A 25,236-nucleotide genomic window follows, 5' to 3' on the forward strand; every position below is an offset into this window, starting at 1 on the left:
AGATTTAATCCTTGGGTGTAATCTGCTTTCTAGGAAAATGGTGACACACCTCGTATAAAAGTCACTTGCATTTGCCTAGTGTAAAGAAGGGTAAGCATTTTGTCCTTTTGTGTCATTTATAAACCTAGCCACTTCTCTCCATCTATTTACTATGCTATTTTAAACATACCTGTTCATGTACACATGGGTTTAAATATACCATTAGAAAAGGAAATACCAGGTAATATCTCAGTATCATTGAGAAGGTATGTAATTCATGAAGCATTTCAACAACACAACAGAAGAAAAAGTCTCTGCATCTGTTTGTCTGGCTAGAGGTATAAAAATGTGAATATTGATAGAGTTTTTTAAAAAAACCAACCAAACACAGCTTTCCTGAAGCAGTACAATCTAGGATAAATCATTACAAGTAAGCCAGGCAACTTAATACACTCAAATAACTTTTCCCTGTGAACAATCCAACCAAAAAATATGCTTACCCACTCTGTTTTCATCTGTCCTATGAGCATTAACACAAATTTGTTGCTATCAAATTCTCTACTCCAAGGAAGAAAACAATGTCATAAACTACATTGTACCCACCTGTTAACTCCGAAATCACTGTTGTGAAATTTTTACGTTGGTTGGACAATAGGCTTGTTTCTGTTGTCCTTCTCTCAATCTGGACTTTGTGTCTTGATAAATTGCATGATTTGTAGACCACAGTGTGCCACATGCACTGACTTCTTTATAACAATGCCGATTTATTTGAAAATAGAAAATTTGCACATACTCAGATGCATAAGATATGCAGTGGGGAAGCTGCCTTCCCCTGCGTGAAGAAAAAGCAACTTGGAGCCAGGAGCACAATGAACACACCTCAGTCATCTCAGTTCCTTCTATTCTCTATACCAGCTACGACCTCTGCATGAATGGCTTGATGTCTGTTATAAGTGATTGCTCTGAACCAGAATTCTCTCACCCAGCTTAAAGAACTTCAGTTTTTGATTCCTGCTCTGCATGTCACTCCTTTGCACTAAGATGGAGCTGCCTGATTTTCACTAAGGAACAGGATGCAATTTCTTCTGTTCTACCAGGTTGATACTTCACTTTCAAAGATGTTCATCACAATTCTTTGTGAATAATCAAAATGGAAGCACGCATCTCTCCTTCTCTCTGTCCTTCCTTGCTATTGGAATTGATGCTGATCAAAAAGCATTCCTGGGTCTCTCTCCTCTGAAAATTTCAGGTTTAGTGCTCAGAGGGGGAAGGAAGGGTAACAAAAAGACATTGTTACTTGAAAAATTATAATCTACTCAGTTTCAAAGAATAACCCTGAAAAACTATTTCACCTTATTTCACTTATCACAAGACTTTAATCAAAGCTTTATTTTGTGCCCAGTGTTTCTAATCAAATGTTTTCTATCTAGTTTAATTTACACTCTGTTAAGTGGCATTAATACTCAAAAGTCTCAAGCTATAGTCAGCATGAACACAGTGTCTCAGTCCCCCTCTTGCTAAAACATTCAGAACTGCTTAGGTGAAACCTTTTTTTTTTTGGGGGGGTGGGTGGGATAGCTTTACATAAAGAATAACCATGAGCAAATTTCCCCCTCACTTTTCTATTGTTTAGAAAAGTCCTTGCCCTCAAAAAAAAGCTCTCTGATTCCTATCTTATTCAGTTTATGTTGGGAGGGTCTCAGTCTCTCTCTCCCAAACTTTCTTTTAAGCACCATGTAAACAAACTCTGTTATAGCTATCGAAGACTAATGAGTTCTACCGATGTCTGGAAGAGAAATAGTGAGAAAAGATAGGAGGACAAGCCAAGAAAATGGGCAGCGGGAGCTCGCGGGAGGAATAACCTTTAAAGATTATTTGAGAAAACGAAGAGGAACTGAAATTCAATATGAATGCTAGTAACAATAACAACTTTCCATAATAAGCATCTCCAGGGTTAAGGCATCCTTTGCCTTCAGACTTTGACTTCAGGCCCCAATTCAGCAAAGTACTTAAGCCTGAGTGGTTTTATTGAACTCAACCTATGTCAATGAGATTAGTTCTCATGCTTAAATTTAAGCATGTACTTAAGTGCTTTGCTAGATCACAGCCTTGCTTGTTCTAGTCTGTGGTTACCTTGTAAGTGGGAAGTTATCTACCAAGCATAGTTACCTTTCAGATGTGTAAGGGATAGCCATTACTAATCATGCAGCAGGTTTTATGATACTGGATAAAGCAGCTACCTGCAGTACATCAGACTCCACATTTTTGCTATGTGGACAAGCAGTCCGAGTTGAACACCAGCCACTCAGACTTAAGCATCCAAGAGCTGCCAGTCTGCAAGGTACTTGTTCAAAATTGATTCCTTAAAACTTCCTTCCAGTGGTTGTTACGCTAATAGTTTAGCACCTTCATTGGACGTTATCATACACATCCAGCATCACAGTCCAGAGAACTTTTTCTTCCATGTAATCCATGATCCTCTTAAAGCTGAAAATGCTTCACATTTCAAAAAGTTCCTTTCTAGGGAACAAAAGTCTTATTGATTGCTTTTCCTATGCCTGTCTCCACTTCCTCTTTCATCTTAGATGCTTTCAGAGAAGATCAAAAATAGCCCAGGTTACCTTGCTGAAAATATAGATAGACCCTGAGCCCCACCGAAGTTCTGTACTACTATCTGTTTCCTCCAATAACGCAGCAAATGAAGATCTAGTAATAGAGGAAGAAGTCTTTTCAGCAGAGGCCCCCAGTATTCCAGCAGTGGCAAAAGTTTTTGCTGCCTTCCTTAGGAAGAAGGAAAGAAAGCATCCTAGTCAATCTCCATAAAAATAGCTTTGTGAGTAGCCCACCTGGAACCTCCTCAAATTTCAAGTGTGCAAGAAGGGAATTTTGGAATCTGCTCCAGAAATTTCTGAAGGTCAGAAAAAACAGAAACCCCCTGAGAAAGTAACAAAAGATAAAATGGGCAGAAAAACACTGGAGGACAAACTCAGTATCAGAATCAAACACTTATTAGCTTATCATGAACTGGTAATAAAGGATTTTAGATTCATCTGATTTATAATTCTAAGGGTCAGCTTCTTACAGGTAACATGCGGGCTTCTTTACACTAGACCTGGTCCTTAGATAGCGTAAAGGTGACAGTTTGTTCACGTCAGCACAGATCCCAGGGGAACGTTTCTTGCGGTGAAAGGTGGCTAAAAATTCCATAGCAGCTACCCTGAGTCTGACCCTGCTTTATCAAAGCCAACATACAGCTAAAGCATACAGAAAACATGTATCAGCTATTACATACCAAGCTCCTTACAACCAGCTATACATCCTTTGACATGTAACCATGGTTTTCAGTCCTGTTTTTAAGGCAAAGAGAGTTTATAACAACTTATCTATATTCAGAGGTTAAATCTCGTATTTGTGAAATGCTGAGATTATTTGTACATGTGCTACTCCAATTGATTTTAAAATCTTATTGGTGTGTGTAGACATACACACTCTTCCTTTATGTATATGAATTTGTTTATATACAAATATGTTTATACACATTTTTCAAAAAGAATAACTTCTTCGAAACGTAATTCAAGTTTTAGAAGATGCCATGGTCATATGATAAATAATGGCTAAATTATGAGTTCTTAAAGTGGTAGAATGGCAGTAGCAAATAGATCAAAGACCTCCCAATGCTAATATCCATGAGTAACAAACAACGGTATTTCCTATACTGTAATGCACGTCATAGTTCTGATCCACAAGGCTTGACATTTTTTTCCTGCACACAGGCACGCACAGGCTCACAGAGCAGATGTGAAAGTCACAAGTCTCTGATGTTATTCATGCTCCAGTTCAGCAACTGTGAGGGTACACTGAAGACAACGCTGTGACTAATACAGCCAAGAAATTCCTGAGAGAATAAGAATGATTCTTAACAGTTCTGAGAAACTCTTCCTCTGGGTTATTATCCCATAGAGAGAGATAACGGGTTTTAGCGGTCTTAACCAAACAAACAGCTCTGAGAAACTAGACATATTCCCTCTGAGATTACAGCAAATGAAAAACAAAAAACCATCTTATGTTAAAAGCGGTTTGAAGCATTCGTGATACTGTCAGTGAAGTACTTGGACTTCTTCCTGCTTTGTGCATCAGGTCAGAGTTTCCATACTCCCAAAGGAAACTATGCATTGGCTGAAAAAAAGAGAAAGTCCCATTTATCCTACTGTTATCTTTTCACAGCTGGCTTGATTGAACAGGGGTGAAGCACGGGCACATGTAGTCACTATTACAGCCACCAATACAGCAGCAACTTAAATGGGTGCCTGTTTAAATGATTTACATCTGGGACACTCCGCTCACACACACTGAAGTAACTGAAAGGGAAGTTACTTGAAAACTGTATTTTCTTGTAGCTTTCTCCAACTCCTTTCATTTGCCAGCTAGCTCAAGATGTGATCCAGTCCCAGGGCACTGAAAGCCAGAAATGAAGTAAAAATGCTCCCTGACTAATGGCTTAATATCATTTTAAGATTTCAGAAGTGTCAGCCTCCTTTTAACTACCACCACCACCCTTACATTGCCTAAAGCAACTCTGCCATCCTAACACAGCTTAAACACATAAAGTAACTCTTTCTTATATACACAAAGTAACGAACAGTAACTATTTCCTCAACTAGCTCTTCTGCCTTTTAAGCTGTATTGAAGCAAATCAAGGGTAGATGAGGAAAAGAAAGAGTTTTGTGATGAAGATGCAAGGCTACAACTCAACTGTTGGTACTCCCACAGATTTCCCAGCTCAGTCTTCTGTGCTGTTTTTGTCTCTGAAAAAATAACACCAGTAAAAATATTTCTAGTATCTAACCTTTCAGTTTTCTGTTATGTTTCTTAGTGTGCTGAGACAGCGATTAGAACAATTAAGCACTGATTGCAGGCTGAAGTTCATTACTGGCACATTACTGTGGCTCTCTATTTGCTGGTACATAGCATCAGAGCATCCCTTAAGACAACATTTGATAGCATCACTCATCTATCAGCATTGTCATATAGTCCAGATGGTTGCACTATGTAGGCAACTGGGAACCAGAGCACCAGGAGTACATTCTGCTGCAATTTTCCCTCTGGTGCTAATCTTGATGTATTTGGATTAGCCTGTTGGTTAGGAAGTCTACAGCTGTGGGTGGATGGACCCAAAGACCTAGCAAACAAAATAAACCAGAGCAGCTGCACTCAGTAGCTTGCCCATTATCAAATGGCTAGATTTGCCCACAAAAACTCAGTAAAAGATGAGGCAGCTCAGCTGGGTGACAATTCCCTAGTGTGCAGAGTGAATTTTCTTTTGAATTCCACAATGGTGGCATTCTGTTGCAAATGGGTCTGTTATTAAAGATGAACTCAGAAATCCGTGTATTTTAGCAGATTAACTATTACTATGATGTACAAACCCAGAGACAAAGAGGAAACAAGACTTCTTCTGTTTGGCAAATGCAATTTTATTTCTGGATTAGTCATAAGAGTTGAATTTTTAAACACTCTAACATGTGTACCCTGCCAGACACATTAATTGGCATACTGGAACAATACTACAAATCAAGTCAATGTAATTGATCATCTCCATACAAATACAGAGTTCTCAGGAACGTAATTGTTATTTTTCTGTGTTACAGAAAGGAGGGTTTCCAAACCTTGAAAAAGCAAGACTTCAGTGGGAATTTGATATGCCAAAGAACTATAGACTGTCTCTCATTAGTCCAGGTAAGAAAAATCTAAACACAATACGAAAACCAGAATACTAACTAGCAGATACAAGGAAGGAAGGAAGACAATGACATTTCTAAGGAGGTATCTTGATAATATAAAAAAATTACTAAGTCTACAACTGTAATCATACTTATTTAAAGTCAGGTTAGTATAGATTTTATGGTCTTGAGGAATTTAAACAGAAGACATGCAGTCACCAAGAGTGAAATGTGTGACTTCCTGCACAGTTTAGTAACGTATATAGCCTCACTAAGAACAAAGTACATAACTGCAGACCGTGAATCACACACAAATTTTCCACCCATAACTATGTGAGGGAGTAATTTTTGTCACCAATACAAATACTTGGTAGTATAACTGTGACTACACATAATGATTTTATCTGGCTTACTTGCTAGCTGTTTACTTTACTGGTAGAGAAGATTCTTTATACCATATAAGCATCACCAAAATCATTCCTTATAATACTAGCACTCCTGGTATTACTGATTCTTCCACCAGCAGGGTTTTTATACTCAAAACAACTCACAACTGAGCAAAAGAAATGCACATTAAGAGAGCTACAAGAATATGAGTGAGAACAGAAGTTACCTATATACATTCCCATTTCCCCATGGAAAATCAGTATGTACGGAGTAAAAATACAATCCTTTTCGCACCCAAACTGGCCTGTGAATGTGTAATCACAAGTGCTGCATGTGGGAACACACATCTGTGTTCTATCTTCATTTGTCATTTTGGTGTCTATTTCCAGGAAAATTGGAAGATAATTTTCAAAATTTGGCCCCCCAATATAGCAAAAAATAGATTGAGTTCTCACACACCAAACTATGCTCACTGGTGGTCCTTCTCAATGATCTTGCAAAAATTTCTTGCTGTATGTCTATTAGTAATTTGAAATCATTCTAATTACCTGAAGAATGTGAAGTCTCTAGTTCAACTTACAAGTCTGATTGTTGACATTTCTTTCAAATAAAGACTCATTTCACATGGTTATTTATTTCCTATTAATTTACAGAGCAGCAGGTTTCTGCAGGGGAAAGACTTCATTTGTCCAGTGTAGCCTTCTTTAAAAAAATGTCCTGCAGAAAAGAAGAAAGAGAGAGAGTGAAACAGATGCTGTTAGCTGTAGTGCAATTTTTAGTTTTTACGGTAAGCACAGTTTTATATAAGTAGATCTCAGCTGATTAATTTTGTTTTGTATTTAAGTAATAATTGAGAAGAACACGAATACCCACATGCAACAAGCAATCTTACCTTGGTTCTTCTGGAGATCTATGACTGTACTTAGAGTAATTACAGCATAGAGAAAACATACACAGTAAACTGAGTTTGTGACATGTGGATAATTTCGGGACAAACCCATTGTGTAGTGACAAATTAACACAGGCAAACTTCAGTGAAAACCAAACAGTCATGAATACTTGTTTACAGGCACACTGTCATCTAACATAAATAGGAACTTGTTCTTTGGACAAGCCTTAACAAGGAAGTAATTTGTAGTTACTTATATACTTATGAATTTATAAAGCCACAGCAGTGGTCCACAGATAAGGAAAAACAACAGGATTAATCATACTTGTTTAGGCAGGGCCTATTTATTTTACAGTCTGGCAGATGATAAATCAATTCTGCAGAGGACCTCTAAGGGATGTTATGAAATAGAAACTAAATACTGATATTTTAATAGGACAGGAATGGCAAAAGCCCAAAGAACACTCCAGCACGCCAGGAACAAAAGCAAGTGTGGCATGCAATGCACAGGCAGGCACATGCTGAAAAAATAATGCAGCCTCACAATGGACAGTCATGTTAACCCAGGTCTGGCTATTCACCATGAGGGAACACTGCAGTGGCTACAGCTGCAGGAGATACCCTTGTCTGTACACAGGTGCACTGCCTTCAAAAACCTTTCTGTGTGTGTTGGGACTGACTGTTGATGAGGTAATAGTAGGGCTAAATATACAGGATATGAAAACAAAAATAACAGTGACAGTTACTTCCTTGCTTGTTAGTTTATGCACAGGTATTAAACACAGTTTTACAGCAATCTTCAGTTGGTGTTAGCCAGTAAAACTATACTGATTTACAGCAACTAACACTCTAGTATTCTACACAGTACAAAAGTCTGGGTTAACAGTGACAACAACAACAAAAAAACTTTCCTCTGCCATTTTACTTGGTAGTATCAAAGATATCTTCAAATCTTTTCATTAGTCAAGCTAGAAAACATTGGTGTTGCTTTTGAAACTGTTTGTCCAAGGTAAAGTAAGTTGTATCGACTTGATACTTCTATCACACTTTAAGCCATGGATTCTTCTGTTTCACACCTACGCTGATAATCTTTAAAAAAAGGACTCTGTGAACGTCACAGATTGCTAAGACACCCAAATCACAGCCTTTTGAAAATCTGGTTGGCTTAGACAAGAACAGGAACTGCAATCTAATTTAAAAAAAAATACAAAACAGAATTAAATGTCTGGTTGTGATGAAGAATGCTTATGGGCATTTGTTTCCCCAAATTATGATCCATGGGACCACAGTAAATGATGCAGACTGAAGTAAGTAATTCTGAGAATTACCATTTTGAAAAGTCTGGGAACCACTGCTGTAACGCATGATTGCTAATTTGATAGTTATAAGTAGCTAACAAGTGATGCAGAAGGTTATGTACTCCACAAGAAGTAAATACTTGAAATACATCTGATAAAAAAGCAAAATGTACAGACTACTGTTACTAGCCTTTTAATCCCCAGAGAAAGAAAGCTTATGCACTTACATTTCATCATCGTATTCCTTTGGAGGTGATGCTGCAATGACTAAGTCAATCCAATCCTGAAAAAGAAATGCACAAGCAAACATGTGCTGCTAAATACCACTTTTAGACATGGTTAGTGGACCACCATGGAATATCAGATAGAGAATCAGGAAGGCAATCTTTTCCTGGAAAACCACAGGGAGCAGCAGAAAGGTCTTTATTAAAGACTTCTATAGGAAGCCCATTTCAAGATTAAGCTGTTTGATTTGTACCTCGAAATTAAAGAAAAACCTACTGGTCTTGCCAAACTTTTAAAAAATAATTATTCTAAGAATCACCCCGTACTTGGTCATCTTAGCATTTAATATAGCTCCTGATGAAAAAACACTCACTGTAGCTGAACTGCTGTGTTACTTGTACATTAAGAAATCAAAGATAAGCTAAGCTATTACTATAAAATTCCAGTCAGCTTGCAAGTAATTTTCAGTATCAAAAAGAGATCCTACAGATAAATGTACTATAAACACTCAGAATGTAATGTGTTTGAATACCAATCTTGACATGTGGCTAAATGCCATTAACTTTCACAGTAAATTACATGCATGATTTTCAGAGATGCTATATACCAATGTTCTGCATATTTCAGCTCACTTCGGTAGTACATGGCATACCTATTACTTTTGATGTTTGCAACCTTATTTGTGTTGATGTGACAAATGTCATGAAAGGAAAGTATACCTCATATGAGCATTGTAAGTAGAATGAAAAAGTATTCCAGGTTACTTACCCCACCGATGTTCCAAGCTTTTGCTAGAGTTGCCTGTGCTTCTGCCAGCCTGCTGTCAATTAATACCTTGCCATTTACAGCTAGTATTTCATCCCCTTTCACTATGCCTCCTGGTGAAAAAACCAATACAGTATACATACACATAAGCAAGAAAAATTCTGTGAGTCTTTTCTGTCCCATATTTATGCAGTACTGAGTAGAATGAAAAGTGTCTCCACTAGATGTGAAGGCTTTCACTAAAAATTGACATAGACAAGAAAGTTTGCTACAAGCAAAAGGAATTTTTAGGCATGGAAAAGCCATACTAATCTCTTATTGATCATGACCAGTAAGAAACTAGTTCAGTAAGATTTTCTGCAGTAGCAGTTTGCCTGTCTGGGTAATCCGTCTATACAGCACAAAAATTGTGGTTGATTGTAGGCTGTTACTACTATGAAAATGGCAGCATTACCTAAATACCTGAAGGTGTAAGTGGCATTTGTCAAGGATTTGCAGGACTGTCATTCCTTTGCAAGAGCATATGTAAAGTTTAGTCCTTAGAACTGATTTTGACTTGCTAAACTGGAATGAAGCACAATCATCTAACTGGGATTTTGAAAGTAAAGCCAGGTGTTTTATAAAACAAATTACTATTGAAAGCAGCATTAAGAACAAAACTAAGCAGTGTAGCGCAGCCATGGCCTAGTAATCGCTTTGCACATGGAAGTACTACAAATGTCACTGCTTGGAAATTGTGAAGTAATGGAGACCTTATTCTGCTTTCCTTAATTAACTGAATACCCCAGAGAGAATCAGGTGTTGGTTTCATTTTGGATGGTGTTTGGTTTTTTTTAATACCAAACTGGAAAAAGGGGAGTCCTTATTAAGAGAACAGCTCTACATTTTCAGGCTATGTAAGTGAAAATTCTGTCATGATAGAAATACAGCAGCAGTGACCATTTCTTCTTAAACTATTTATAAAATTTAGATAATTATTAATTTAAGCAGCACCCTTCAAACCATGAGCCTCTCTCCAAGCTGCCCTTAGAGCCCAGGCAGAACTTGGCTGCCTTGGACAATCTAAGTGTGCCTCTCAGTACTAGGCATAGCTATCAAGTCAGCCAACAACTCTCAGCCAGCATAAGCAGCCACTCTGCAGAGGCATTCAAATTCCCCTTTGTTACTCACCATGTTTGTCTGCAGCACCACCCTCATAGATGGCAGACACAACTATCTTTCCAACTGGAGAATCAATTCCTCCCTCGACTGCAAGGTCTAATGATCCTTCCTATTAAAAGAGTTGTAGTTCAGAAAAGGCTGTTAATTTTTGCCATCAACAGGAGCTTAATCTTTCCTTCTTCCCAGTAAATGGGACTGTACATGAAATGCTTATATGAACCCTTTAAATATCAATCAAATAATAAAGTATTTACCTTTTTAATTCGTAATAGCCGCACATCTTTTCCCATAATCTGCTCTGGGGTAAACTATGAAAAGATATAATGATTAGCCATTTCGACCTTGGAAACACAAAACAATTAGGCTGATCTATGTAGTTTATGGAGAAAAGGGACTTTTCCATCCTCCAAAATAGTGTTAGAGAAAGATCAGAATACCAAATCATCTTTTCCTGTAAGAAACCTCCCTTTCAACATGACTAGAAAAGACAAATACACAAGCCCCAGCAAACCAACAAGCAAGAATCTTACCCCCTCCCAGCCCTCAAAATCAAGGATGTGTTTTTTTCCAGCGTATTTCATATTAAACAGTGAGACATACTTGAATTCTCTCCTTACCATTGAGTATGGATCAAAATCTTCCAAATATTTCTGGAAACCCTGAGAATAAAACAGTACTTAATTGTAAAAACATCAGACTCATGAACACACTTAACACACAAACTCCATTTTATTTATTAGTGAGAGAACACACAATTCCATAAACTACGAAAGACGACAGTAACTGGAGAAAAGCACAGAAAGGTAGCAAATAGTCTGTCCTGACAGTCAGAAGACATTTCAAAACCTCATGACACATAAGCAGTTTGAGCTGGTCATACTATGAAGCAATTCTGAGGAATGGTTTACCATTCTGTCAGCTCCACAGATCCTCTCCACACCTGACAGAACAGAAACACACCTTGAAAGCATCATGGACAAGTATGTTCTGCCACACTCTTCTGAGCAGCCTTTCTTAGGACTATCATGTTGGGCACTATCTAACACAGGCAGAAGTGACAGGCTCCCATTTGCCTGTCAGCAACACTACTCCACAGTGTCTGGGTTTTAGGACCCTCTTCCAGCCCCCTTCTCTCCTTTCCATGTAGTTTCAGGGAGTTGGCTCCATACAACAAGCGAATGCGGGACAAAAACCAATTTTGTTTCCACGTGGTTCTGTGGAGGACTCAAAAGTTTTGTCAGGGAACGTCTGAAATGGGGAAGATAATATTGCAGTTAAGGTAGGGCAAGGTTTACGCTTTGAGAGGACCCACACCTTCTTAAGCTTTCAAAACCCAGTGCATTACCTTTGGACGACCAACACTGCAGGGAAAAAGCAGGAGTTACCTTTTCTGCAAAGATGAGAGTTCCTGAGGCAGCAATTGGGAATCAATGGTGTTTAGGTGATGGTTTCTTGAGGAGGAGAGGAGGATTAGGAGTTATTAGATGAGACTGTATGGGCAATGCTGGAGATGTATAAAAACTCTGCACTTATCCTGCATATTAAAGTAAGGACTTCAGGACTTAACAGAAATCTGTTCTGAGGCACCTAAATGCTGTATCACTCTTGTGGCTTCAAGCTGCAATAACCTGGGGATATGGGAACAACGCAGAACACACAACCCTTGGCTGACACAGCAGGCAAGCCAAAATCTGATGCAGGCTAGCAGTTCAGTACGTGATCAGGCTTGATGTATTCATTATTGCCCTCTTTTCTACTGGATGCATCTAATGACAAAGTCTGTTCCACTCTCTGGCTCAGCTAAGCCTTTTTCCACTTGTAAATCAAATGCACAGCTTAAGGTTCCTCTGTTATCTTTAAGGGCTGGCTGTTAAATGACAAAGTTGTAGTAGAAAACACTAATGTCTCCTCCTGTTATCGTCTTCATCATCTCTCTCAGTTGCCTGTATACTTTTGACATAACTATGAATTATCCTCTGGGGTCAGATCTTGTTCTTATCACCACTGCCGCTGACAAAGTCAGTGAGCACTACACAGGTCTGCATTAGCAGACCCTCAAATGTACAACAGTGCTGCCCATTTGTCTAACCACACTTACACAGACCATGCAACAGTGATGCTGATGGCTCTTGTGTGGACTGGCAGTCATTACACACAGGCATATTAAATCATACAGCATGAACCCTGGCTTTCCTGGAGGTTGCCTCTCTCCTTCACCTTTTCCCTGAGATCAGAAGACCAACTTAAGCAAATAATTTCCTTGTTCTGTGTTTCTTCTGAGACCGAAGAAACATTTGCAAGGGTTGAAGCATGACTTTGTCTCCCCAGGCTCCAGAGAGCTAAATGTTCAGGGCACAACTGCAGAACTTTTACCTACTGCCACAAGCTTTTTTTTTTTTTTTCCATAGGGAAATAGGTATTAAAAGCATCTTTTGGGAATAGGAACATGAGAGACCTTATTTCGCATTTAAATTAATATGGGTTGCATTACATTTGTTAATTGCTAACTTTGAGGAACTAAATAAATAAATGGGAATTTGATCACAGACTTCAGGGAGGGTAGAATTTCATCTTGGGGGGAAAAATAAACCAATCATTCATTCACTTACAAAGTGCATTAATACTACGAATGGTTTTACTAAAACTTTAAGAGAAACATTTTATAATGATAGCTACCTAAACAACTAATAGTTTGAGTAGCTGAATTTGTATTGACCATGGCTGAAGTAGACATTATGGTCTTGGAGCAAGCAACTTAGAGGAAAGAACTCCAATCTCAGTCCAGTCACTAATTCATTATGCAATCTAAAGGAAGTCATTGAACTCTCTTTGTCCCAGGTTACCCTCATGAAAAACAGATGTTGCCCTTGAAGAAAGTTTTCCTGGGAAAATAATTTTTAAACCTGAAAAAAACCCTAAAAACTCCACAACAAAAAAACCTGCAAGCAAAGAAGTGATATGATCTGGATCCAATAATGTATGAATACAGCTGTGATACAATGAAGAAATCCACTGAACTGTGTAATAAATCTTCCCAGAAATGGGCATCACAAATTCGGAGAGCAGAGAGCGTACTCCATATCCAAGCAGGGACTAACGAACCAAGCAACACCGAGAGGAAACCACAGTGCTAAGCCTACCCTCCCACTACTCAGGACATGTCAGGCAAAAGAGTTAAGAACATTCTAATCCTTTCTTGACTTACAATAACATCCATATGCCTGAACATAAGTAGAATCTGGAACATTAAAATGTTTGATTGCACTGAAACAGATATCTCTCTGGACTTCTGGATGAAAGGTAAAGTCACTACTTAAAGAAAAAAACCAACCAAACCACAAGCACCTAAGCCTATGGTACTGCTCACTGAAGTTTCTAGCATCAATAGCAATTGAGACCTGACTGAATTAAACAAAAAAGAAGAATTAAAAGAGAAACCCAAGACCAGATGTAACAAAATTTTCCAAAAAACACACTGAGAACACAGCTGTTACATATACACAGAACATACTAACATTCAAAGGCAACTGAACAATCTCAAAGTTTGATTTATCTCAGTCAAATCCAGTCTTCCCTTCTAGATTTAAACTGAAACTGACCAAAAGAAGAAAAAAAAAACCATTATTAATCTTAATAGTTTACCACTCAAAAGCTCCCACTGTGAGCTCACAACTGTGCACCAACATTTTCATATAACATGGCAAGGCATTTAACTTAGGTGTTTTGCACAGAAACTGGCACATTTGACAGCAGCAGAGAAGGTAAGCACAAAGTTCACTTCTTCAAGGGACGGCCATTGAACCACCAGTTAAGCAAAAAGGAAGAGATGAAAACTTCATCATTATGACAGAGGATAGCAATAAAAGTAGTAATAAAGCAGAAAAATCCTACACAAATAAGTGCTTTCCACCACCAGTTCCTCCGATTTCCTACCAGTAACTATGTTATGATAACAGCTCCATTTGTTGAACTAAGAAAATATTTTATTACTGAAAGCATTGCAACTGGAAACTAAAAAAACCAAGGAAGCTTTAGGAATACACACAAAACCATAATTTGCCAGTATCAGATCAGTTATCAATGTTCAACTGTCTTAAAGATTGCATTAACCATATAAATAGTCAGATAGAGTTCAACCTGAAGGATTTACTATCCTCTCATTCTTCATCTGTCTAGATTAGCAGGAGGCACAGGCACACACTGAAAGTTTACAAAGACTAGCAGTTTTCATGCACTAGGGCTGTCTTGCATCCTGTTTTAGAAACTGACAACAGGATTAGAAAGGAGAGTTTTAAATCTATGATCAGTCAAAACAAGAAGTACCACACAAAACATGGAAAATGTTGTTTTACTTGTTTTTTGTTAGATCTAAATGATGAATTGTAAACCACCATCCTTTTAAACATCTCTTGTGGCTGCAAAAGAAAGAAAATTGCCAAACCAGATATTAACCTTTTGCTATAAGTATCACCTACTCGCAAATAATCTTCACTCCTTTTTTTGCTCTTCTAGGGAATGAAACACACTTGCACTTGTTAGTGCTTGTTCCCTATACCTTTTCCAAATGAGAGAACACACACAGTGAAATAGTACTGAATACAAAGAGAAAAGAATTCTAGAGAAACTACATAAATAATGCACATTTCCATACCACAAGATTTCTTAAAAATATTTTCCATGTCTCCTTTTATCCCCCAGCACAGAATGGTGCCAGGGTCTCTTCTCCATGATTCTTGAAAAAACACTTGAAAAAAACATGGATAAAATGCTAGACAAGTAATTTGCAAAATAGTGAAAAGTCATGATAAATGCATGTTATACATTTAAGATTTGCTCTCCTAGCAGGGAACATCCTATACTGAAAGGTGAACTCCATTATTAAATTCCTCATGAAGTTGATAAGCTGAAAGAAAGGGTATGTGCATTTTGACTCATCCTGAAAGAAGGAATTACCTAAATACCAGTTCTTAGTACAGGTTCATTCTACATAAAGAAAAATCCCTCCTGAATGTAATTGACTTATTTCTGACTGGTCTTGCTTCAATTTGGATATTTACAAGTAATTTCACAATATTGATTAATCACTGCTGGATTTTATTTTATTGTGTTGGGCTTCAATGATTTTAATCCCATACTAATTCTGTTTTTCTTCCGCTTCCAGTGCATTAACAAAATGGTACACTGTAGTTTGCAATCACTTAAAATACAAACCCTCTTATTATGTTACAAAAATTTTCAAAAATAAAATGGGCTAAAAAAAATTATACAAAACAGTCCTCACACCTCTCTAACCTCCACTCAAAACCCTGCATCAAACCAGGTAACATATTTGAGTCTTCTGAAACAAGAACTTTCTACAGACTAAACTATGTTATTTACACTTGAAAACTCAATTTGTTTTAAAACAAATTACTGTATCAGTTTCACTACTGATTCTATCGGTGTCCTATAGTCATACCATTACTTGGAAAAAATATAACTATTCCTGAGTTAATGAAAGATTTGTGGTCTGCGTTTAATTAATACAAAGACTGAAGTTTTGTCTTGAAGGACTTTCGGGCAAGTCTAGCAACATTTTCTACAAAACTCTGCAGCTCCTCTCCAGCTACTTAGAAAAAATTTCTTTTTTTCCCTTTCAACACAGACAGTTTTGGTATAGCTATGGCCAATAATAACTGAAATTTCCAATCATCACATGTCTTACTGCACTAAGCACCTGTCTGAGGTCCCTTCACTGCAGTCCTGCAGCATCAGCCTTCACATCTTGCAAATTAGAGGAAAGCTTAAATATTCATACTTTCTTTCAGAAATGCTGCATCTAACCACAAAGGAGTGAGGGAGGAAAAATCTTTAGTAGCAGCAAGCGCATCAAAGTCTTTAACTCATACAACCGGATGTTTGCGACAGTTGCGAGAGTAGAGACTAATGCTCATGTTGGTTTTGCTTTTCTGAAAACCCCACCAGTAAATCATAACAATCCTCTCCTGTTCTCTGAGCCAAAATGTAATTAGCTTTGCTACAAGTGTATTCCAACTCACTGGAGTACAGCAGAGACAAACAGTTCACACTGATTTTGACCCAGAGCTGCTCTAGGCATTCAAGGCCACACTCAAGATTTAATTCTCACCCATCCTTTCCCTATCTGTAAGTGAGAACAATTTCATTTTCAATGAACTGTAAAAAGACCTGGGAATTTTGAAGTGAATTCAGTTAATATAAAGACTTAAGTCACAATAGAGACTTCACTGTTCCTATCTGGCCCAACTACCTTCCAGATAACAGGAATGTTTTACCTATTCTTGCATTTTTATTTTATTCTTATGTTCATGCTTTTTATCTTTTTTACTAGTGAATTGCTCGAATATAGGCTCACTTGATTAGCTGTTTGAATCAAGTAAAGCCATCGAGATCAGTTTCTAGAGTTTGATACTCAGGACAACAAAATTCAGACAAAAACAAGGTAGAAGGAATTACATGCATTACATCATATTAAGACATAAACACTGGAGTTCCATAAGGTTTGTGAAATCTAGCAAGACAAGAAATAGGGTAGCAAAAGCTACTTTGCTTTTGGTGACACCTCCCTTCACTAAGAGAAGCTGAACCGGTCCTGTATCTGAACCATTGACTTAAGAAACACCCCTCACCCCCTCCTCCCCACACAAACAAAAATCATTCCTTCCATATGAAATCAAATTGTAATTCTCATACATTTCTGGAGACAGGCAGGTACCTCCTTGTCTGTTTTCTCATACACTAGCCTTTTCATTTTTTAACTAATACAAGCAGCCTCCCTTTTTACTTCCGTATCCATGCAAGTCTTACTCCACATACTACTGTGACTTCATTGCAGCCAGGATGAATACTCTTTACTGCATTAAGTCATAAATGGAAATAAGAGGTAACAGGTCTACAAAAACAATTTATAGACTGACGTTTCTCTCAAAGTCCTGTCAGAATATTGCTCCCACTGAAATTGTAATCTTCCAACTAATATAAGGCAGTTTTGGAATGAAGATGATTGACATCTGAAATGTTTTAGCAGACTTGTGATTTGGAAGATGTGCATGCATGTATAACAAATCATAAGAAATTTCCCTATGGAGGTGGATCTTGTTGCCAATTTCTCACACTAATTGTAAGCAGTCAGTAACAAAAACCACAAGCAACATTTTCAATTTGTTCCAAGAGTGTCTGATCACAAGTAAGTGTATTATCAGTTTTGCAACCTAGTTTATACTTGCACACCAGGCATTTATTTTCAAGAGCTAGATTATATTAACTGCAGATTATGATTTTACTCTGTTCATTCATCCTCTAAGGAATTTCAAATTGCTTAGAGGTGCTGAATTACTGAACACAATCAAAATGAAAGCTCTAAAGCTCCAATGCATGCAACTGAGTATCTACACTGGAGGGATTTGAATTTTAGTTTCTGTACCTGTCTTCTCTTGAGCAACTTATAAAAACTGCTTTCATTTATCATCTCAATCCATTCATAATATAGAAGTGTCAAGAGGACTACATCTGTGGGAAAACTGGTTACTAAGTATCACTAAAATTTGTTCAGACTGTAACTGGGAAAGTAAAGGAACAAGAGTATCTAAATTATTAAAGCAAAAAATGACAAAAAAATCCGTCCCACTTTAATGAAAGACAGCTAGGAATATTGTGCCCATCACTTATTGTCAGACATAGCATAAGCTTGTAATTAAATATATGAAATGCAAATGTGATGTATTTTCCATCATTTAGAAAGGTCACATGTTGCAATACATTGCCTTGTTCACAGAAATGTACATAGACACACATGTCCACACACATGCACATAACAGACACCCAACTCTAGTTGTAACAGTGTAAGTCATGATGACCCTCAAGAATAAGTACTACTAATTGGTCCATCAGCTATCTTAGATGAATGTTCAGGCCTGTCATTTGGGAGTTATCACCTGTCAGAGCAGCATTTCTCTTTTTTCCCCAGTAAACCTTGGCTCCCTTTCCCTCATATACCACAGTTCCCAAAGATGCTACATGGTTGGTCCTAAAATATTTAGCCCAAGGGTTTTTTCTTCATTTACATTTGAAACAGAAATGGAAAAGAAATAAGAAAAAGTATCTGATTGCGAGTACACTTCACAGTAGCACTGCATGACCAGTATACTGGAGTCTAAGATATAAGAATGAACTTTTTTCCTCTAGAAATGACATGATGAGTTATATATCTACATTTCAAGTATATTGGTGACTATTCACAAAGGAAAGACACAGTGTAATTAATTTTTACTATTTCGTTTCTGACAAAGGAATTCAGAATTTATAAAAATACAAACCAGCATGTGAATAAACGAAAAATAAGATCTGCGGAGTCTAAGGCTCTACACTGCCCTGGAATTGTGCACCTCAGTACAAAAATTGTCACTAAGAGTGACTTCTAGATCATGAAAAAAAAAAAAAGGAAAAATACCCTTTTGTACTTACCAAGAGTGATCATTTGAAAATCTACATGAATTTTAGTTCACAGAAAACAAGAGAATCATTGATTCTTTGAGGACAAGTCAACAACAAATCCCACAGTACTGTAGCACTCGGAAGAATAACATTAAAAGGCTTACCAGGGCCTCTGATTTGATTGTTGGCCTGACCATAAAGTTTGGGTCAGGATGCAGCATGACTGGTTTAGAGACTATTGGTACCCCTGGATGTCGTTGAGTAGGTGGACTTGGAGCAAGTTGCTATGGGGTTAATTTAAGAAAATTACAATTCACAATGTAATTTGTGCAAATCCATCATTTCACCAAGATGTCTCAATACAAATAGTTTATGGCAATGAATTTAACGACACTAATGCAACAAAAGGCTAACAAACTTATTTTAAGACTTATAGTTAACAAGCCAAACCATAATTTCTCTTGCATCCAAATAGTAGCATTTTTCCCTTAACTCTGACTTCACGAGCAAGATTAGGGAAAAATCTCATCCCTGCTTTTGGCATTTATCCCGTAAAGGCAATCAACCAAATGAGAAACTACAGGAACAAAGAAATGCTAAAGTTGAGTGTAAGAACATAGTGAACCTGAAATGAGATTTTAACTAATCTATGATTAAACAGACCTTTTAAGATGAAATTCACCAGGACTGCAGCAATCAGCTTTCCATAAAGAAATTCAAGTTACCTTCTCCTGCCTTAAGAGCGAGGGTTAGTTATGCTAATTACCTACCCCTGACTCTACAAAGTACAGATACCCAGAGGCATCTGAGACCTAATCATCCAGCACGTACTAACCCGATTGTACACTTCTTATTCAGTCAAAACTCCCACTGACGTCAAGCATAGTTTTAGTCAAGAAAAGAGTTCAAAACTGAGCCCTGTGGGTTTAGTTTCTGACTTAACCCCAGCAACTCTCAGCACACACTTGTCAATGTTTCTCATAGGAAATGTGATGTATTCCAGATATCATTCATATAGTACAAGCTGTATCCTCTGAAATTATTTGAACTGCTTCCAGCAAATTGGTTAAGCAATAATAGGGGAATTTTTGGGGTGTGGTTCCCCCCCCCCCCCCAAATAATTTAAGAAGAAAGTTTTGGAACCAGATCTTTGAAACTCCCTGCAGATATCCTTCAACTAATGTTGTTCCACACTGCGAAGTATATTGCATTGTTAAGCTTTCTGATCTTAGAAGAATCGTCAAGTTCACAGATACCAACTTCTTAAAGTTGCACTGGAACCAGATGATTTCTCCCGGAGTTGCACAATTTGGAGACAGACTTTTCTAGAGTGCCTCAGAATGGGGAAACCTGACATCCGGCCATCCTGAATTAAAACTAGTGCAAAAAGTTATCAAACAAATGTTGGTTCCTCTGAGAAGAAAGCTTGCTTCTTAGCACCCATTAGGTTTAAAATATAGTTTGGTCCTAGCTCCTTTTGTCTATCTTGACAGAAGAACAAAGTATATGCTCCATGACATACAGAACATGCAAACATGGACTATATGTTGCTGAAGTGTTGAAATATGAAGTCCTCAGACCATTAGAAGTCACTTCCACTACCTGGTATTAGGTATCTTGTAACACAGCAAAGGATCCATGCACATGAATGCAAGCGCTGAATTTTAAATTAAGTAGCCATGCAGAGTCAAACCCTTGACATTAGCATTACATGGGAAGTTCATAAAAATACAGTCATTATTAACATTACATGACATACCAGCGGACTGCTTGACACAGAAGATACTTTGCCGATGTGGGAGGTGTTTCTTACAACCTAAACAGCAACAGACTTAGTACTGTGTCCATAAAAAGTATATAGCTAATAATAGTTTTGCAAAACAGATCAATTTATACCAGATATTTTAATAGTTAGTTGTCAAGAATGTATTTGACAGGATTTCATTCCTTTTGTCAGGTGTTTGTTCAAGCTGAATTTGAAATTAATGATCTGGGGAAAAAAAAACTTGGCAACATAGAGAAGATTTACTGATTTGAGTAACGTTAGAAAAGTAAACTTTGGGACAACAACAGTTGTCTTATTTTTGGCTTTAGCAGGCATAAACACAAGATCTTTTATTGCTGAAGTCAAATAAATGCACTGCTTCTACCTGTCTGCGGTATTAAAAACGGACTTTTTAAAAAGCAGCAAGGATAAATTGTCCAGCTTCTGATTTTTCTTCCACGTCTGAAACCACATCAGGAATACTGGGTTATCTAGTTAGAAAGAAAGCAGCTTTGGTTCAGTATTAATACTTTACTAAGAGTTTAGTTCTTTCCTCATATATGCTAATTACATTCAGTGAAAACTGGCTTATTTTTGAAGGCTAGGTTACTTTATTGTTGTTGTTGCTTGATGTGCTTTTCTTTAATTATTATCCTCTTCTTTCTAACATATCTAGCAGTGCAAAACTGTCAGAAACATATATTGGAATATACGGGTTTGGGGTCAGATCCAGTATGGCAGTTGCTATATTACTTCTTTTATCTGAATATTTTCTATTAGTGTTAGGAGAATACATTTCTCCTCTGAACACTAGTATTTTGTACACTTGTGTCATTTCACGTAATTTTGCAAATAACTTTGAAAACCTGTTATCCATAAGAACATCTGACACCTCCATTTCAGTGGATCTAGCATATTCTTGGCATTTCAAACATGTAAACCACATAGATCAAGCACTATCAGAGGTTTACTTAAGTTTATAAGATTCATAGTTCACATTAGGGCAATTATTCACACAGAAATAACCTGCTAGTTTCCCCCTGATCAGTTTGCATATCTGTCCCCATACCAACCAGAATCATGCAAAAGCAAAGTCTAGTATTTCCAAGTAAACATGCAAAAAAACCTGAAAACCAACAATGCAGTCAGTCAATCCATGCAGAAAACTGTGCAGGAAAGAAGTGACCTTATGGGATCCTCTTCTGCTGTTTGAAATAAGTAAGCATCTTTTGCCATAGAAACAAGTACATGAATCCCACTACAGTGCTTAGCAAAGGGAATTATGATGAAACAGCTGCCATTTCTCTCTTAAAGTGAGATCTGGCACAAGATTTCTTACATTTGATCTTCTTTTGGACTGAGATTGTAACAAGGAGAAAACCTGTATTTTCTCAAAGAAATTCCTAACTCCTGTGTGTGCAAGAAAAGTAAAACCTGATTACCAACTCTCGTTCATTTAAAAGTATTTTACTGGTAATTTATACTGTGTTGATTCTTCGAAAGTTTGAGCTTCTGATTTTAAGCTAGTTGTCTTTGTCCACTCTTCCCATCTAACAAAGCAATTTGATGACATATTTAAAAACACTTTCACAAGTCATTTTCACTACAGATATTTTTCTCAAATTTAACTATGAGTTAAATCTGCTGCCTGACATTGCTTTTTTTTTTTTTTATCTTTAAACACTCAAGTCCAAATTGCCTTTTTAAATGATACATTCTGCCCAAGATACCTGCACGTGGTAGGGTTACAACATACATAGGGAGGAAAGAGGAAAACCCTCTCATATTAAAAAAAGAAGTTAAAATAAAACTACCTCTGGACTGCATTCACTACTATGCAACAATGAAACCACCTCATTCCTTTTTTTAACATTGCATATGGCAGATGGGTAGATCCAGTGGATAAAGTGGGTGATGGAGCAGGGGAGAGAGTCCCGGCAGGGGAATGGTAGAGATACATGCATTCAAACAAATCATGAGGTCACCTGGGAAGCTGGTGTTACTGCCAGGGCTGGACCTCTTGAAAGTGGAACATTTGATGTAGGAAGTGGATGAGCTGATGCTGCTGGAGTAACAGCGGGTGGTGGCGGCGGAGGTGGCGCCACACGTTGTTTAGGCTTGTCAACTTCATCTAAGTTTATATCATCAAGATCTGTGGTATGAAGCTGCAGGCCACCGGCAAAACGCCGCATTGATGTGGCAGAAGGAGAAGCAGAAGGTCGTCCACTTGCCAACTATGTGCAACAGAACAGAATTCCACCTTAACAGTTTATCTGCCTCTAACAGCTCTGAAGAAATTAACGGCAAATGCCAGAACATCACTCAGCCCAACCGCTTCTGCACAGGAAGCTCTTGGCTTCTCCCACACAGAATTCACAGTAACTTTTTCTCTGAAAGCCTTTTTAAAAGCACTCCCTGGGATTCTGGTTTAAAAAGAAGAAAATTGGAGTGCTGTGAAAGTAGCCTTGGCTGTTGCACCAGGGAGGGATGACACAAAAAAACCCCTAAAACAAAACAGAAAAACCTTCATGGAGTCTTCAGAAGGTAAAATCATAGGACAAATCACAGATATCACAACTCTTGCCTCTCTAGGTCTTATGAAGAGATAAGCAAGAATTGCTCCTTGCAAAGGTGATTATATAAAAGGGAAGTAATTGAAGACAGGCCCTGAAATTCCATGCCATTAAAACATAACCAGACATTAATACAAGACGGGGAAGTAAGCTTAAGCAGCTGTCAAAACAAAAAATTTAGGGTGCTATGAAATTCAGATCCTCAGGAGGTTCTGGACATCCTAATTTCTGTTAATCAACATCAGATGCATTGTGGGGCTAACAAACTCCAGAGTTTGAACATAATGAGCAACTCACCCAAAAAATAAGTTTGTGTGCATGAAGAAGGATTCTACATATGCTGTTAAAGTTGCTAACATTTCTTTTATCAGTGATCCAACTGAAGTATTGAAGAAAATCCAGTTGATACTCTTTCATTTTGCTATTTTGTAGACTCAGCTGAGGAAATACTAGAGATACAAGCTGTCCTACCAATGCATGCATCTTAGTCTAATATGACAGTACTTCCCTCAAGTGGGTATTTCTGTTGACATTCTTTGGGATCTCCTCATCTACCACAGTCGTCCCTTGGTATTAAAAAAATAGATATTTCTTTGGTAGAGGTCAAGAGATCTTGCTGCTCTTGTACCCAAGTAGCAGTTTAAGCCTGTAATACCTGAATATTGTTCAGCTGCATTTATCCCTCAGAAGCATTCTGGTTTTGTGTTTTACATGAGTTTAACTGCTTGGGTAGTTTTGTAGAAGAATTGTAATGTAATATTTATATAAAATGTAATAGAAGAATTGACAGAGCAAATACAGCACAGAGTGCTTGTCTTAAATCAGGGTAGATATCTGGAAATACAACAGTGATTTTAATCTGTAATGTTCTTCTTACTTTACAAAGTAAGGGCGACAAATATCTAGCAGAACACAAGCAGCCAAATTTAGGTAGCTAGAGGAAATTCAGTGTAATCATTCCACTGTCTTAGAGACCTGCAGTGAAGAGCCACACGGATTCAAGCCTGAGGCCAGGAAGAACAGAAGACCAGCTGCTTTTTTCAGAGCTGCTCCACATTGACCTGAAGGAAATTCATGTGATAGTGTTCCCCAAGGGTCCCCTTTGTGGTTGCAATTTCTCGGGGATCCCGGGGGAGTTCAGCAGATTGCAGTGTTCCTCTTGAAAGCAGCTGTGGTTGGAAGAGAGCCAGAGCAGCACGATGGTGGGAAAGCCTCACTCCACATCTAGAACCATCAGGCTCTAAGGCACAATCACTATTTGCAACTGCCTTCGTTTAAGAGGACTATTTAAAACACAAAACTGAACCCTATTCTTTGGGAGTTTCTTATGTTTTTGTCATTTCCTTAACCTGTACCCTTTATTCCATGCAATACAAGGAAGCATCCAAGAGCTCATCATCAATGATGTTCTTATTTGCATAGGATACTAAAGAATATGGCTGGGTATTCTAATCTCAGTTTTCTTATTGGTAGCATGTCCCACCTAGCCCAAAAGCTCACGAGCAAGTAAAATTGTTAATTTTGTGGTGATAATATACTTTAAAAGGACAAAATAAAATCAGTTCATTAAAACAATAAAAAAAATTCCCATAAATTATAGGAACAACAAATGCTATAGATTGTAATTCATCAATTACTGACATTTTTCCCCCCTCTTAGCATGAAGGCTGAGAGGGAAAGATTTTGACAGATTTTTCTCTGGTAAAAACCTGTGGCTTTTAGGAGACAACTAGTGAGTTATTTAAAGGTCATGCAATATATGGAGAAGGCAGAATTTTACCTCAGGAGACTCATTCTCCACAGAGGAAATCTGTTCTAACCGTGTCTGACAAAGTCTTTCCACCCAGTGCTGCACCTTTTCTGATTCTTCCAGGTCTTCTCGTTCTGTCTCAGATACCTTAACCATAACATCAGTGCATGAAAAAAGGTTACAGGTATAGTTACAATACAAATGTTTTTCAAAACAATTAAATTAGTTTTAAAACTAATTATGCTTTTGAGAATTATATCCTACTTTACCATC

At 37.7% G+C, this 25,236-nt stretch overlaps 1 protein-coding gene across 1 annotated transcript in view; it reads right to left on the reverse strand.

The window, feature by feature from the left end:
* Window positions 1-6,695: 6,695 nt before the first annotated feature.
* The window catches only part of USH1C (USH1 protein network component harmonin), a 49,959-nt gene continuing 31,418 nt past the window's right edge, over window positions 6,696-25,236 (reverse strand). The window contains exons 17-26 of the mRNA XM_059826115.1: window positions 24,994-25,110; window positions 22,626-22,874; window positions 19,040-19,159; window positions 14,777-14,839; window positions 11,042-11,083; window positions 10,679-10,732; window positions 10,434-10,533; window positions 9,267-9,376; window positions 8,501-8,556; window positions 6,696-6,803 (exon numbers count right to left, since the gene is read on the reverse strand). Coding sequence (XP_059682098.1) covers window positions 6,791-6,803; window positions 8,501-8,556; window positions 9,267-9,376; window positions 10,434-10,533; window positions 10,679-10,732; window positions 11,042-11,083; window positions 14,777-14,839; window positions 19,040-19,159; window positions 22,626-22,874; window positions 24,994-25,110 — 924 coding nt within the window. The 3' untranslated portion in view covers window positions 6,696-6,790. The remainder of the gene's footprint in view (window positions 6,804-8,500; window positions 8,557-9,266; window positions 9,377-10,433; window positions 10,534-10,678; window positions 10,733-11,041; window positions 11,084-14,776; window positions 14,840-19,039; window positions 19,160-22,625; window positions 22,875-24,993; window positions 25,111-25,236) is intronic.

Source organism: Gavia stellata, chromosome 17 (genome assembly GCF_030936135.1).
Source record: "Gavia stellata isolate bGavSte3 chromosome 17, bGavSte3.hap2, whole genome shotgun sequence".
NCBI classification, from domain to species: domain Eukaryota; kingdom Metazoa; phylum Chordata; class Aves; order Gaviiformes; family Gaviidae; genus Gavia; species Gavia stellata.